Here is a 14,971-nt window from a genome sequence, read left to right as displayed (position 1 = left end):
GTGTATAGCCTTCTCCAGTATTTTTTATGCACATATATAAAAGAATTTCTTTCAAAGGATCCCTGGACACTAAGTCATCAAGATGAAGGCCCTTAGTTATAAACCTGCAAGGCAGATTATATTTCTTTCAGGTGGTAATAATTACATAAAAGCTAATATATTCTGAGTAATCTATTAGCATTTGGAAGAAAAATCCCAAATCCATTCATGGTTAAGCCCAAGAGTGAAAAATTATCTTACTTTACCTTGTGCAGCAATGAATTTGTTCTTTTCTTGGTAGCCCTGGGGGTGGGGTGGGAGAGGAGTAGAGAAACAGAAAGTGAAAACCCAACAATGGACAGGAATGAAATTCTCCAGACTCCCGACCGTTTACAAAGCCTTCCTTGTGAAAAGGTCCAGGCAATTAACAAGGATTTCCATTCTAGAAATTTTAATGGGATTAGCTTTGGATAGCAGGAAGCAAAGATTACATGGTCTAGGCAGTCTTCTTGAAGTGAATTATTAACAAACATTAGTATAAGAACATCCAAGTAACAACTCCTAGGCTAGACCCTGTTCTGATGCTCTCTTGGCTGCTGACAATCTGGGTCTTGGTGTTAATGGGTAGAAACCCTCCAAGTCAGAAGCATGTGAGGCTGGGCCCACACGAGGAAGGAAAAAGGGTTATATTCTTGCTGATGCTGTACCCAGGTGCAAAAGTTTTCGGGGAATAGCCCATGGGTATGGTGTAACAGCTCCCAGTGTTTGACAAAAGGGTTCTCCGTTACAGGAAGTGGGAGACAAAGAAGCCAAGGAGCCTGGGGACGTCACTTAATAGATAAGGAGCCTCTGAAAAACTGACACTGGCAGTAACTTTCTTTACTGTTTAGTCATACATCTTTTCAACCTCATTGTTTAAATATAGTGTTCACTTGAGACGTCCCAGGTAAGTGAAAAATCATTTGATTTAAGGATTGTAAATCACCTTCTGCCTCTCTCAGACAGCACTAAGATGGGCAATGAGGGAGGCAACTTCATGGATGGGATACCATACCAAGGTGATGATGTGAAATACTAGTCTGCAAGGCAGTGGCAGAATAAAGGAGGGGGCCGAGTCTAAGAAGCAGCTTCCTATTCCAGCTCAAACAAGGGCAGGGCAGGGTTGCTTCCCAGCAATGGAGAAAGCTTTAGGCCTCAATATGGACATGTTTAGAGTTAACAATAAGCAGCTTGTTAAAATTTTTATTAAGAGGAATTCTCCAAAAGTTTTTAACCATGAGAAGATGGAAGCTGACAAAGCCTTAATTCAGGATGCTGCATTCTGCTTATAGCACTAAACTTGTAACTAAAACTGAGAAGCTCTTAGAGTATGTTAAGCCGTATAATATCCTTGCTCCAGGAGAAGTTGCTGCCAAGTTCTCACTGGAGCATGTGGGTCATGAATAGCTTAAAAGCACTGCTGGAGGGCCCAGCCCCAAAGTGCTTCCCGCTCCATCTTTACCAGGAGTGTGTTATATACCCCCCATGAAAACATACCTACATAATGATATGCTGACATTGCTCAACCAATAAGGAATAACTAGAATGAGGCAAAACTACTGATCTTCCTTGTGTTATGTTCCAGGGAAAGATGAAATGTGGCTCCCTGGTTCCTGAGACATCTTTGGATTCTGAAAGTCAAATGCCAAGTTGGCTCTAGGTGGCACCTACATTCCTACCAGTTTAAAAACAAAAACAAAACACTTCTAAAGACCCCCTATACTCTTACACACCTGAAGGTGAGAGAGGAAGCTGGTCCTCCTAAGACTCCAGGAGGGAAGCCCAGTTGCCATCTGTACTGTCTATTTCATCTTCTCCTGTTACCAATGTCAGGTTCACTTTCAGACCTTTGTATTCTCCAAACCACAGAACCCATCCCCCCTGCCTGCTGCCACCACTCTGTGGTGCCTGACACCACCTCTCTTCAAGATACATGTGTGATCTTGGTTCTGTGTGCAAAAAGGGCTTGGTAAATGATTGCCAGGGGGTGGGAATGGGGAGTAACTGTATATGGACAAGAAGGTTCTTTCTGGGGTGAGCAGAAAGTTCTAAAACTAAGAGGCAATAGCTAAAAGGTACAGCGTTTCTCTTTTGAGGTGATGAAAATGTTCTAAAATTGGTCATAGTTGCACGTATCTGTGAATATACTGAAAACCACTGAATTGTAAATTTTAAGTGGGTGAAAATTATGGTATGTGAATTGCATCAATAAAGCCACTAACAAAGTTCTAAAACAATTATAGTCATGATGGCATAACTTGGTAAACTTACTAAAAATCACTGAATTCTACATTTTAAATGTTTGAATTTCTGTTATATAAACAGTACCTCAATCATGTTGGGAGGAAAAAAGGGTTTCGTAAGTGTAACTGGCAGTCCACAACAAATGGCCACAATTTGTTTCAGCAAAGGTTATTGCCTGCCCCTATACTCCAAGTCCTATGGACATCTGCTCCCTCTTTCCCACTGGATCTCTCATCTGCACTCAACCCTGCTGACCACCTAACACTTCTCCATGCTTTACTCTTTGCCCTCTGAGATGCTCTTCTCTCCTGGTCTCCTTCTGTCTCACTAATAAGCACCTCTTGCCCAGTGTGCCTTGGCAGAGGTTTGTGGGCTCCAGGGCCCACTCTTCTCTAATGACTTCAAAGGCCATGGCTTTGGAATCTCTCCCCTGAGCTCAGATTAATGATGCCCAACTATGCTGGATACATTCACGTGGATCACCCTATACTCTTTTTTTTTTTTTAAACAAGAAAGGTATAGGTTGTTTTTTTCCCCATAATTAAATTTCCACAGCATCTCCCCAAGCATAAGTATTACAAAAGAATGTAAAAAATCACATTTTACACATTTACACAATGTGTATAAAAAAAATCATGTGTTCAGCATTTAGCTCAAATCTCACCATCTTCAAAAAATAGATCTCATGCAAAACTCATCAGCTAAAAGTTCTATCAAAGCAGTGCAAAGATGGCCTTTGCTAGCCCATGGCAATTCTTCTCCCATTTTCCCTCGTCAGTTAGGGTTGAATAGCAGAGTGAGGCTCAGATTGTGGAGGTGAGGTGGGGAGGGACACAAGGGCTAATTTTCCCCAGTACAAGATGGCATCTAAAGCTTGATGGGAGAGAAGAACTGGAGAGACTGGAGGAAAGGGTCCAGGCCCTGTATTCAGTCAGAGTCACTGCTGAAAGAGGAGGAAGAGGAGGAATGCTTGCCATGCTTGTGGTGTTTCTGCTTCTTTTTATGAGCGTTCTTCATTTTCTTCTGCATCTTCTTGTCCATCACCATTCCTGGTCCTACCATGCCAGGAGCCAATGCCAGGCTCAGGTGGTGGATATGTAGGGGGGTAGGGACCTGAGGGTTGGCATCCTGGATACCCTAGTTGTGGCACAGGATGACAAGGCCCACCAGGGGGAAAAGCTGGATTCCCCTGGGGTGCTCCTGGGGGAGTGGGAAAGGGGCCTGGAGGAAAGGTCGGGTTGGCAGGTGGTGGATAAGCAGGATTGCAACCTCCAGGGTACCCGAAGTTAGGGGGCCGTGGATACGGCCCTGGTTGCCCAGCACTGGGTTTCTACATGTTCGGGTATTTCCTCCAGCCCAGAAATGGAGAAAGAAGGAAACTCCACCCTAAATACACTCTACAGAGTATCACCCTATACTCTCTCATATATTAGTCAATCACCATATCCTGCTAAATTCTACCTCCAAAGTGGTTTTTACTTTGATGTTTCTTCTCCAACCCTTCTACCCTCACCATCTGTAGCATGCTACTGTAACAGCCCTCAATCAGCCCTTCCTAAATCCATGTTGCACACGGTAACCTGAGTGATCAATATACAAATGTGGCCATATCGCTCCTTATCTTTAACACCTTTCAATGTTATCCCATTGCCTAGAAATCAAAACTCTTAGCTGGGGACTTCCCTGGTGGCGCAGTGGTTAAGAACCTGCCTGCCAATGCAGGGGACCACGGGTTCAAGCCCTGGTCTGGGAAGATCCCACATGCTGCGGAGCAACTAAACCTGTGCGCCACAACTACTGAGCCTGCGCTCTAGAGCCCACAAGCCACAGCTGCTGAGCCTGTGTGCCACAACTGCTGAAGCCTGTGTGCCTAGAGCCTGTGCTCCGCAACAAGAGAAGCCATCGCAATGAGAAGCCCACGCATCACAACAAAGAGTAGCCCCTGCTTGCCACAACTAGAGAAAGTCCGCGTGCAGCAACGAAGACCCAACGCAGCCAAAAATAAATAAAAAACAAAAACAAAAACTCTAAGCTGTACTGAAAATTTGTAGATACCATAAGGTGACTCAATCAGCATCCAGTCCCACCCACTTCTAGCTTGACTTTCTTTCTATAGAGGCTGAAAAACTAAAAGCTAAATTCCCTAGTCTCTCTTGCAGTTCAGTTCTGCCTAAGAACCAGTTTCTTCCTAGCAGTCCCATATAAGACTTGGGATAGAAGTGAGTAATGTGAGATGGTGACTGTGCTAGGAAGACCTGGTCTTTGGGCAAGCATGGCAGAGGAAGCATTGAGTTCTTCTGTAGCACCTCTGCAGGGGTTTCACTACGAGAGTCATATGGGGTAGCTGGGTACATCTACGGCTGCTCTGTTCCTGGTGACTCTCCCGCAGATTCTGTAAGCCACCCACTATCTTATAATAAACCCCTTCCTGTTGAAAAGAAGAGACAGAAAGTGGACTCTTGTCACCTGCAACTAAGAACCCCAACAGACACACTTGACATTCAATGCCTTCTAAGATCGAGTTCCTACCAATCCCCCAAGCCTCATCTCCCATGACTTCCCATCTTGTATCTTATAACTAAGACTGCTGTTTCCAATCTCTGACTTTGCTCATACTTCTCTTTTTGCTTTGAAGTTTCTGCCCATCTTTCTTCTCTTGAATTCAGACCTACCCTTCAATATTCAGCTCTACTGGCTCATCAGGTTGGCTGAATGTTTCTTTCTCTAAATCTCAAAGAATCTGGGAATACCTTCTTCACACATGTTGCACACTAAAGGTTATGATCTACCTGTAGGTAGATCACACTAGGGAACGTATCTTATCTCTGTAACCTTGGAGCCTACCCCCAGTGCTTACCACACAGCAGGTGATCAAAAATATTGATTGAATTTAATAAACCTAAATCTTCTTTAATCCCTGACTCTTACTCATGGTTAACCATAAGCTTTTTCCAGCTTTTCTATTTTCACTGAGTTCATAAGTACCTCCAATTTAACCCTCTTCATCTAAACTTTCATATTACCTATTAATAACCTCCAATAACCGTCAAGGCTTTATAGGATGCCCTACTGTGAGCTCCAACTAAGCATGGCCAAAGGAGAAGGCTTGTTTCCTTCTAGTGCCTTGCTTATCATGACCATGAATAGAAGATATGAGTAGAAAGATGGAAACACTTGGTTTCTTAAGGATGTCACTGAGTCACAGACTCAGCCCACCCCAGAACACCTGCCTTCAGATTATATGAGAAGTAAATGTTCCTGTGTAGACCATTTCTAGCTGAGTATTCTGTTACTGCAGATGGAAACATTCTGATATTGCTATACTCTTCCATATAATGTTAAACTCAACCTGTTCCTCCCAACCACTTCATCATAATCTTTGATCTAAATCCTGGGACTCTTAGCTGGTTACTAGCCTTTTTCCATTTTCCTTATCTACTACATCAATCATTTCTATCAGGGTTCCTTTCCTTCTAACTGTAAACATATGACCATTACTAAGAAACATATATAGGAATTTCAGCAAATCCATACTCGTGAGGGTGCCTGCACTACTCCACTTCTGAAGTCCATCTGATAGCCTATTTTTTAGCCACAGCCTCTTGTTCTTCCATCTTTCTCCTTTTCTTATCCCAAGACTGCTCTTTCAATTTCTTGAGACCTAGTCCTTGATCTCTTCCTTTCTCTACTGAACCTGAAGCCCTCGGCTGACTACTTGAAGCAACAACTGACTTCCCTAGCCCCTTTGTCTGAGTACCACATGTTTTCTGCATATCACCAATCCTAGGGTACAACTGGAGAAAATCACACATCTGAGGCCCCTATATATCAAAGATTTCCATCTTAGGTAGTTCCTCGGTGCAGCTAAACATGCTTTTTTCATGCCCTTTTCAGTATTCTTTCTTACTGACTTCAGTACTCTCATGTCACAGTCCCATCCTCCCTTTTCAGCAGATAACCTTGACTTTACTTCTTAGAAAAAACAGATGAGTTCCCTCGGCTTGATTTATTCACACCTACAAACCACCTCTATCTATTCTATACTCCTTTACCATCAGTCTCAGAGGAAAAAACATCCTTTCTTATGTTCAACACTAATCTCTCCATCAGAATTCTTTAAAAAAAAATTGTGGTAAGGGACTTCCCTGGCGGTCCAGTGGTTAAGAATTCGTCTTCCAATGCAGGGGACGTGGGTTTGATCCCTGGTTGGGGAACTAAGATCCCACATGCTGTGGGCCAACTAATCCCGCACACCTCAACTAGAGAGCCTGTGTGCTGCAAACTACAGAGCCCATGTGCTCTGGAGCTTGCGTGCCACAACTAGAGAGAAGCCTGTGTGCCACAACTAGAGAGAAGCCCTCGCACCACAATGAAGATTCTCACATGCTGCAACTAAGATCTGACGCAGCCAAAAAAAAAAAAAAAAAAATTGTGATAAAATATACGTAACATAGAACTGATCATTTCAGCCATTTTTAAGTGTACAGGTCTGTGGCATTAAGTTTATTCACATTTTTGGGCAACCATCACCACCATCCATCTCCAAAACTTCTGCATCTTCCCCAGCTGAAACTCTGTACCCATTAAATGATAATTCCCTTCTCCCCCCTCCCTCTAGCCCCTGGCAACCACCGTTCTACCTTCTGTTTTAATGAATTTGACTACTTTAGGTACCTCATATAAGTGGAATTATACAATATTTATTGTTTTGTGACTGGCTTATTTCACTTACCATAATGTCTTCGAAATTCATCCATGTTGTAGCATGTGTCAGAATTTCTTCCCCTTTTAAGGCTAAATAATATTCCATTGCATGTATATACCACATTTTACCTATTCATTCTTCCACTGATGGGACACCTGGGTTGCTACCACCTTTTGGCTATTGTGATTAATGCTGCTATGATCATGGGTGTACAAATTCCATCAGTATTCTCTTCATGCTTCAGTAGTAAGGCTTGCTCTTTCTAGCTCTCTTGCTTACTCTCTCTCTTCCTTTCAAACTCTCTCTTTACTAGTTCCCTCCCGTCAGCCTATAACACATACTCAAGTCTCGCACACCATCTCTATAAACATTCTCTAAATCACCGCTAAAAACCTCCTTTCAGTTTCAGCTCTTCTCTCAATTCATAGTAGACATGACTAACCAGACTTACCCGGAGTCAGATATTCTAGTCCTGTTTGGAGGACAAGGTGTGCTTTTGTTCTTAGTTATCTGAATACGCTCAATAAAGGATTCACTGACTCTTACAGAAAAGTATACATTTAGGTTCAGATTTCTGCACGGGAAAATTTTGGGAATGATGACAGGTAAACATAAGAATACATTTTAAACTGTTTGATCTTTAAAAAATTTTTTTCGGTCTTTTAAAAAAATCAGACTCCTCTGGGAAAAACTGAAATGACAAATATTCCTCCTAACATGCAGCTGAGAAGGAATCAAGGAAATAATGAGAAAAGCTCAAGTTCCTTACATTGATGAATGAAGCATTGATGTAATCAGAATCTGGAACTCCTTCAACTGGTGTCAGATGGACTCTAGAGTGGTCATCTAGAAAAAAAATTTTTTTTTCAATTAAATTCAATTTTATTTTTCACGGGTCCCAAGGCAACCAGGCCAGTTGTGACATCTATGACTATGTGTAGAGAGACACACAAGTATAAAGTTGTCACTGCAGCACTATTTATAACAGCAAAAATTCGGACACATCTCAACCATCATTAGGGGACTAAGTTAAATAAATTAAGATATATCCATAATAGGGAATAGTAAGCAGTTGATAAAAAGGAAAGTGAACACTTCTGTTTCTTGACAATTACCAATACATATTAGTTTTGTTTTTATTTTACATTTGTCTATATTATAGTTGTTTCAGGTATACAGCATTATAGTTCAACATCTGTAATAACTATAGCGATCACCACAAGTCTAGCTACCATCCATCACCATACAGTAGGACCCCCGCATCGATCCATTTCACCCACCTCCAACCCCCTTCCCCTCTGGTAACCAATAATCTGTTCTCTGTATCTATGAGTTTGTGTTTGTTTTGTTTTGTTGTTTTGTTTTGTTTTTTTAGATTCCACATGAGTGAAATCATATGGTATTTATCTTTCTCCATTTGACTTGTTTTCCAATATATATTGGGAAAAAAAAGAAAAAAGTCAGAGCAATGTATACAGCATACCAGTTATACTAAAAATATATAATATATATACATGCATTTATACACAAATAAGACATAAGTATCTGTAAATGCCTAGTACAGTGGTCTTTAATATATTATGCACCCAAAATTACACCAGGAATTATTTAAAGGGTGAATTTTTAAAAAAAGCAATTATAAAAAATAAAGCAGGGCTTCCCTGGTGGCACAGTGGTTGAGAGTCCGCCTGCCGATGCAGGGGACATGGGTTCGTGCCCTGGTCCGGGAAGATCCCACATGCCGCGGAGCGGCTGGGCCCGTGAGCCATGGTCATTGAGCCTGCGCGTCTGGAGCCTATGCTCCGCAAGGGGAGAGGCCACAACAGTGAGAGGCCCGTGTACCGCAAAAAAAATAAAAAAAAAAAAAAAATAAGTAAATAAAATAAATAAAGCAAAGTTCAAACATTTTGCTCTCACATCCCACTGGATTATGCATATTCCATTCTGGAGACCACTAGCCTAGAAAAATGTCTGTTAGGTTATATATAAACTGATTAGCAATGGCTAACTCTGGGAAGGAGTTTACGAAGAGAACTCTGAATTGGAATTTCTTTGCAATGAGCAACAAAAACCCCCCACAACAACCATGCACTTGCTGTCTGGTCTTAGTGAAACTGCTCTCCTTAACTTCCTAGAAACTTCAGGCCTGCCACAAAAATCCTGGTCAAGCACCCCTACTGATTTTATGAGCACCTGGGGTTGCCTGGGGAGCCATAAAGGCTCTTTCAGTCCAAAGGTTTGACTCTATTCTTATTACCAGCCTTCCTATGATCAATCACAAGATTCTTTCCATCCTCAGAAAATCTGGCTACAGATGTAGTTTGAGGTTACATCTCAAGAAACCCTACAAACACTCACAAGGCAAGATGTTTACATATCGATTTTTTTCCTTGTTCTCCTCCTTGGAGGCAGCTTCACAGGTGGCCTGGATAGGACAAGCAGGGAGAGCCTGAAAGGTTAAGAGAAATTACAGGAGTTATTAACAGGGATAAACACCAAACATGTAAACTGCTGCACCACACTCTGACCTGGCAGCAAGTTCTACCTTTCCTTGGGGGGGAAAAGATACGCCCAGGTGAATACTTGCACCTAATACAGAGAGTGCACCTCTCTTCTAAATAGCTTCTAAGCTCCTTAGAGTTTGAATGCCCAGAGGGCAGAATGCCTTTCCTGTTACTATAAGCATAGCATGCTCTTTATATGATTACTATGTGGTTAGGAGCTTGTTACAATGCTGGGTCAAAATGGACCACCCCAGTATATAGGACTGGGTACATAACTGAAAGGATGGGCCATTTATCCCCATGCTGACCACCATGCAAAGCTGAGATGTATCTCAGAGTAAACCACACAGGAGGGGTCTGGATGGTCAGGTGAGTTAGGAGCCTGACAAGGGGGTATGGCAGCCCAGCCTCTAGCATCATGTGGTAAGGAAGCAAGAACAGGTGAGTGGGTGAGAGGGCATTCACATGGATGCAGCAGTTAGGAAGCAGAGGACTTGGATGAGGTAACACTGAATCTGCAGCAGTTTTGGAGCAAATGTAAATCAGCTAGCACTAGGAGGTATGTGGATAAGTATAAATGGTTTGACATGAGATAGTCTGGATTGTATGAACTTGAGCAAATCGGCCAAAGTTTCCCACAAAATTGGGACAATAATATCTGCTACATAAGGAGTAAATAAGATAATCTCATGTTTGGCATAGAATAAGCATTCAATAAATTCGTTTTATAAGAGTAGGAAGCTAAACTTTATTATCTGAACTGTTTTCTTCTGTGTTCTATATATTCAAAACTAAGAAAGCAAAAAGAGAAATAGTTTAAAATTACAACCTAGACAACCTTCCTGATAAGTGATTTGGAAATACGTCTTAAAGCTTTAAAAATATTCATACCCTTTGACCTAGCAAATCTGGATCCTAGCCTAAATAAATAAAAATCTCTATGTTCAAATTATTTACTTCATCATTATTTAGAATGACCCCAAACTGAAAACAACCTTAGTATTCAGCAGTAGGAGAACAGTTAAGTAAATTATGGTTCATGTATTACTTTTCATTCATTCTTTCAACAAACATATAATGTGTACCTATCAGGTACCGAGTTAGGTACAGAGCAAACAGTGGTGAATCAAATCATATGCACAGTTCTTGCTCTCAGGAACAATGCAAACTTGTGGGTGAAAGACAGATATTAAATAAATAAAACAAGTAAATATAAAATTACATACCATGATAAATGCAATGAGAGAACAGATTATTAGAGAAAGTATCAGAAAGCCCAAGGAATACCCCAATACAGATTAAGGGCAGGTCTCTATGAGGAAGGATGAGTATGGAAAAGAGTATTCCAGGCAAAGAACAGCATGTATGATGACCCAGAGGCAGAAGGCTTGGTTTGTGTGAGGAAATGAAGTGTCAGTGAGGGTGTTATGTAGAAAATGTTGCTGGTGGAGATGGCAAGAGCAAGTGGGAGGAGATGAGTTTTTTGACAAAAGGCTGATCATGTATTTCTACACAGGTCCTTGAATAGGAAGTTTAAATTTTACTTTAAGTGCACGAGGAAACCATTCAAGGTTTTTATAAACTGCAATCCACTTTACCTGTTAAAGAATCACTCTGGCTGCTACATGGAAAATGGGCTGGGAGGAAGGCAAGTACAGAATGTGGAAAGATGATGGTACAAGGAAATAGATGCCTTTGAGATATATTATGAAGTCAGAATGACTAGATTTAGAGATGGAATGAACAAAAGTTGGGGAGAGAAAGAGACAGGAATAAAGGATGACTCTCAGGTTTCTAGCTTGGATAAAAATAATAAAAAGATTAAGTAAAGGAAATGCCAGCCTAAAAGGAACCAATCTTGCCAGAAAGAAACAAGAGTTTTAAGAAGGAGCAAATATACTTCCTAGGAACCAGCAAGATAGTGGTAGGAGAAATTAAAGTGAAATACCCCAAGATAACCGGAGTCAAGGTCTCATAGTCCATCTACCTTCACTTATTCAAGAGATTTTCTTTTCAGAGTTAAAACCCTGGAGGTTCTGCCTGTTATTTTACTAAGAAAGCCAATTTCTTTAGACCCACTGCTGTCAATACATAAAGGGGAAAAAGGAGTTTCCTGGACCAGAAGATTGGAATTTCCCAGTTCAACCACAGTTTGCCTTCTCTTCACCTAGATAGGCTTGATTTCCACCTTGATGCAGGGCAGGACGAGACACAAGTTTTTAAAAGCCCTCAAGACTAATCCTGAGGCATTACTTTTCCTGTACATCCCTTGTCTAAAATGATGTAGAACAGATGTAGTGACAACAAGATTCTTGAAAACAGTCCTTAGGGTAATGACAATGACCACATCTCAAAGTCCTGTCAGCACCCCTAGCTCCCTCAGTCATGATGAAGAAAAATTAGGTCTCCAGGTAGGCTGAGGCTCCTAAAAGGAAAGTTAGGAAGAAACAGGAGTCACTGTCTGACAAGAGAAAATAAAAGATTTGCTTTAGAGAACACTGTACTAGATGCAAAATATCAGATTAAAGGGCCTAGGTCAAGGATGAAAACAAGGGGAATCCTACTTTTAGCTTCTATTCTGAACAACCCAGCCTGGAGAGCTGGGCAGAAGCAGCTGAACCAGAAGGCTCTAAGATGTTAAATTCTCCACAAACAGTAGGTGGCATCAAAGACCACTTCATCCCTTGCTTAGGCCTTTACTGGAAGCAAGGCTATCATTTTTTTAAAAATGTCAGTTAAAAAAATTTTTTTTTCAATTTTTACAATTATTTTTAAAAAAAGTATATCTACCACCCAATTTAACTTATAAGTTCTCTTTGGGCCCTTCCTCATCATGTTCTCTTCCTTCTCCTCTCACAAGTAAACTTGGAATTTTGTATTTATTATCCCCTTGCTTTATTTGTATCCATATATTCTGTATCCTTAAAAATATGTATTTTTATTGCTCAGTCTATTTTTTGATAAAAATGCAATGATAAATGGTGACTTGCTTTTTTTGCCCAACATTATGTTCTGAAGATTCCACTCAGGTTGTTCCATGTAGCCAAAGTTCATTCATTTTAACTACTTCGTAGTCCTCCATTTTTAGACCATACCAACATTTATTTATCCATTCTACTACTGGTGAATATTTGGGTTGTTTACAGTTAACCATCCTGCTTTGAGCACTAACTGTATGTGTTTCCTCATGCACATGTGCAAGAGTTTCAGATATGACTATCTTTAACCTTACCAGACGAGGCCAAATTGTTTTTCAAAGTAGCTGTACCAATTTACACTCCCACCAGCAATGTAAAATATTCCAGTTATTCCGTATCCTTGTCAACATTTGCTATGGTCAGACTTTAAATGTATCATATGTAGGTTTAATTTACATTTCTCTGATTATTAATGAGGTTCACCATCATTTCATAGTTTACTGGTCAACAGGGTTTCCTCTTCTGTGAAGAACCTAGTTGAGTGTTTCCCCATCTTTCTATTGGATTATTTATCTTCTTACTACTTTGTAGAAGTTCTTTATGTGTTCTGGAAACTCATTATCAGTTATAAGTGTTACAAGTATTTTTTACCAAGTTTGTGGCCTTCCCTTTCATTTTCTTTATAGTATTTATTTCTGAACAGAAGTTTTGCATTTTAATGTAGTCAAGTTGATCAATCTTTCCCTTTATAAACATTTTAAGTCTTAAGAACACCTTCTTATGTGAGATCATAGTATATTTTCCTACATTATTGTCTCTACATTTTTTCCTTTAAATTTCAGTGTTTACATCAACTGGGACTGATTTTTGGTATGAGACAGGAATTCAATTTCATTTATTCCCATGGGGTTACCCAACTGTCTGAGCTCTATTTATTGTAAAGACCATCCTCTACCCCAGCAAAACTACAACAGCATTTGTCACAAATAGGTTTCCCTTTACATATGAATCTGCTTCTGGGTTCTCTATTTTATTCCGCTGGTCAATCTATTCCAGTGCCAATACAAAACTGTCTTAATTACTAAACTTTATAATGACTTTTTATACTGGTAAGGCGGGTCTCCTCACCTTGTTCTTCTTCTTCAGGAATGTCTTGGCTATTCTTGAATCTTTTCTCCTCCATATAAATTTTAGAATCAGCTTGTCAAGTTCCACAAAAAACCTGTTGGGATTTTTATTGGAATTGCATTGAATCTATATATCAGTTTGGGGAGAATTGACAACTTTACAATACTGAGCCTTCTAATCCATTGATCTTATTTCTTTCACTAATTTAGGTTTTTTTCTTTAATGTCTTCAAACATTTTTATAATTTTCTCCAAAGATTTTATAAATGTTTTATTAAATTTATTGCTAGGTACTTCACATTTTGGATGCTACTGTAAATGGCATCTTTTAAAAATTATTAGATTTCCTGATTGTGGCTTATGAACAGAAATGCATTCATTTTTTATGCTGTTTTTGTATCTATCAACCCTGTTAAAATAACATTAATTCTAATAATTTATCTGATGAGTCTGTAGATTTCTCTGGGACAATAATCTCCTCTGTGAAAAAAACTGATTTTTGTCTCTTCCTTTCCAATCCGTAATACCTTTCATTTCTTTTCTTTTTTTTTTTTCGTTTCTTTTCTTGCCTTACTGTGCTAATGTCTCCAGTATAGTACTGAATCTCATTCACTTTAAAGTTTGAATCCCCTTCCAAATACTTTGGGCACAGTCACCAGTGCCTGAACACTCTGCTGTGATGGGGAGCCTACTATTTTCCAAGGCAGTTCCCCTGATCTTGGAACAGTTCTATTTAGAAGGACTTAACACCCAGATACATAACTTGTTTTCCCCTTGTACTGACTAGTGTAAAACCCAGGAGGTCAGCTGGTGCCTTCTCTGCCCCTTGGAAATCCTGAACTCCCAATTCCCTGGACTGTTGAATTCTAAAGCCCTTGACATAGGTACTGATAATTCCCATAGGCCTTTGGCTCTGATACATTTATTTGGAGACAACTCATCAATGCAGAGACTATTCAGCCTCTGATTCACTCAGATGCCACACAGTTCTGTCACCAAATTACACATAAATGCTTCTTTACCCGGAAATCCAAGAATTAAGCTGTCTCTACTAAAGATGCAGGGTCCTGCGTGGGTTGGGGGGTTTCACATTTCACAATTCACAGATTGTGACTGCCTCACAGCCTCTAGTTCCTTCCCTAGCTGTCTCCTATCCCCTTCATCTCAGGAGCTAACTAAAGTCTATTTATTTATTTATTAAACCTTAAACATGTTTTAGGGACCTCAATAAGTAGCTTTTCAAAGTGTTTCTTTTAAACAAATTCAATGCTTCCTTCTGAGACAAATGCTGGTCAGTAAAATGTTCCAGCTTATAACTTTAGGACAAAAGTTCCATTACCCATAACTTTCAACCACAGTGGGGTATCATAGAAATGTTACACACTCCCCATTTAGTCTGTCAGATATCCGAAAACAGCTGTCATTTCCTATGCTTATTGTTTCTTCAGCTGTTCA

General features: G+C 40.2%; 1 protein-coding gene and 1 pseudogene across 4 annotated transcripts in view; both read right to left on the bottom strand.

The window, feature by feature from the left end:
• The window catches only part of PTPRA (protein tyrosine phosphatase receptor type A), a 188,100-nt gene that overhangs the window by 24,768 nt on the left and 148,361 nt on the right, over positions 1-14,971 (bottom strand). For all 3 annotated transcript variants that reach the window (XM_082644656.1, XM_082644657.1, XM_082644658.1), the window contains 3 exons: positions 9,326-9,416; positions 7,737-7,813; positions 246-282 (listed from right to left, as the gene is read on the bottom strand). In XM_082644656.1, the coding sequence (XP_082500782.1) occupies positions 246-282; positions 7,737-7,813; positions 9,326-9,416 (205 nt within the window). The remainder of the gene's footprint in view (positions 1-245; positions 283-7,736; positions 7,814-9,325; positions 9,417-14,971) is intronic.
• LOC309817440 (proline-rich protein 13-like) lies at positions 2,704-3,787 on the bottom strand (annotated as a pseudogene). The gene is made up of 2 exons: positions 3,776-3,787; positions 2,704-3,592 (listed from the first exon to the last, which is right to left on the bottom strand). The product of its transcript is annotated as a proline-rich protein 13-like (transcript).

This window comes from Mesoplodon mirus (assembly GCF_964341445.2).
Source record: "Mesoplodon mirus genome assembly, chromosome: 15".
Classification (NCBI taxonomy): domain Eukaryota; kingdom Metazoa; phylum Chordata; class Mammalia; order Artiodactyla; family Ziphiidae; genus Mesoplodon; species Mesoplodon mirus.
Note: the sequence above shows the minus strand (reverse complement) of the source record. Positions and strands in the feature narration are given on the sequence as shown.